At 40.3% G+C, this 1,046-nt stretch overlaps 1 protein-coding gene across 1 annotated transcript in view; it reads left to right on the top strand.

Annotated features, from left to right (window-relative positions):
* Nucleotides 1-1,046, top strand: part of SFPQ (splicing factor proline/glutamine-rich) — a 29,072-nt gene that overhangs the window by 8,199 nt on the left and 19,827 nt on the right. The window contains exons 2-4 of the mRNA XM_011995620.1: nucleotides 74-99; nucleotides 457-761; nucleotides 856-951. Coding sequence (XP_011851010.1) covers nucleotides 511-761; nucleotides 856-951 — 347 coding nt within the window. The 5' untranslated portion in view covers nucleotides 74-99; nucleotides 457-510. The remainder of the gene's footprint in view (nucleotides 1-73; nucleotides 100-456; nucleotides 762-855; nucleotides 952-1,046) is intronic.

The following is a 1,046-nucleotide window of genomic DNA, read 5'->3' as shown; positions in this document are numbered from 1 at the left end:
GATATCACGGAGGATGAATTCAAAAGACTATTTGCTAAATATGGAGAACCAGGAGAAGTATTTATCAACAAAGGCAAAGGATTCGGATTTATTAAGCTTGTGAGTGTAGTTGTTTAATTTTATGTAGAATTAGAAGGGGTGGGGTGTGTTTGTTTTTGTCGTCACTACAAACGCTGAAGGCTTGGTTTTTAAACTGGGGAGAATAAATTGGTCTTTTTGATTTTCACCATTCTTACAGGAAAAATATGCCTGTGGTATAATGCATTATTGTTGCTACCCAAGAGAAAAGAGGGGTAGGGTGGGTAGACTAAGTCGTGTTAGCGGGTGCTGCCTAAAGGTAATGCTCGAACTGAGCTGGAAGAAGAAAAGGAGTAGGAAGTAGGCTTATGACAATTTAAGAGTGTAGACATCACCCAATTTTGAGGTTATTAACATGAGTGTCTCTGATACTTACAGGAATCTAGAGCTTTGGCTGAAATAGCCAAAGCGGAACTTGATGATGATACACCCATGAGAGGTAGACAGCTTCGAGTTCGCTTTGCCACACATGCTGCTGCCCTTTCTGTTCGTAATCTTTCACCTTATGTTTCCAATGAACTGTTGGAAGAAGCCTTTAGCCAGTTTGGTCCTATTGAAAGGGCTGTTGTAATAGTGGATGATCGTGGAAGATCTACAGGGAAAGGCATTGTTGAATTTGCTTCTAAGCCAGCAGCAAGAAAGGCATTTGAACGATGCAGTGAAGGTGTTTTCTTACTGACAACGTAAGTTGTTTATTGTAATAATTTCTATCGACTTATATGAGACGGTGGCAATAAAACTGGAACAAAGCTAAGATGGAACCATTTTTGTTACTAGAACTCCTCGTCCAGTCATCGTGGAACCACTTGAACAACTAGACGATGAAGATGGTCTTCCTGAAAAACTTGCCCAGAAGAATCCAATGTATCAAAAGGAGAGTTGATGAAATCCTCGTTTTGCCCAGCATGGTACGTTTGAGTACGAATATTCTCAGCGATGGAAGTCTTTGGATGAAATGGAAAAACAGC

This window comes from Mandrillus leucophaeus, unplaced genomic scaffold (genome assembly GCF_000951045.1).
Source record: "Mandrillus leucophaeus isolate KB7577 unplaced genomic scaffold, Mleu.le_1.0 Scaffold493, whole genome shotgun sequence".
Classification (NCBI taxonomy): domain Eukaryota; kingdom Metazoa; phylum Chordata; class Mammalia; order Primates; family Cercopithecidae; genus Mandrillus; species Mandrillus leucophaeus.
The sequence above is the reverse complement of the archived record's forward strand: the minus strand, read 5'-3'. Positions and strand labels throughout refer to the sequence as shown.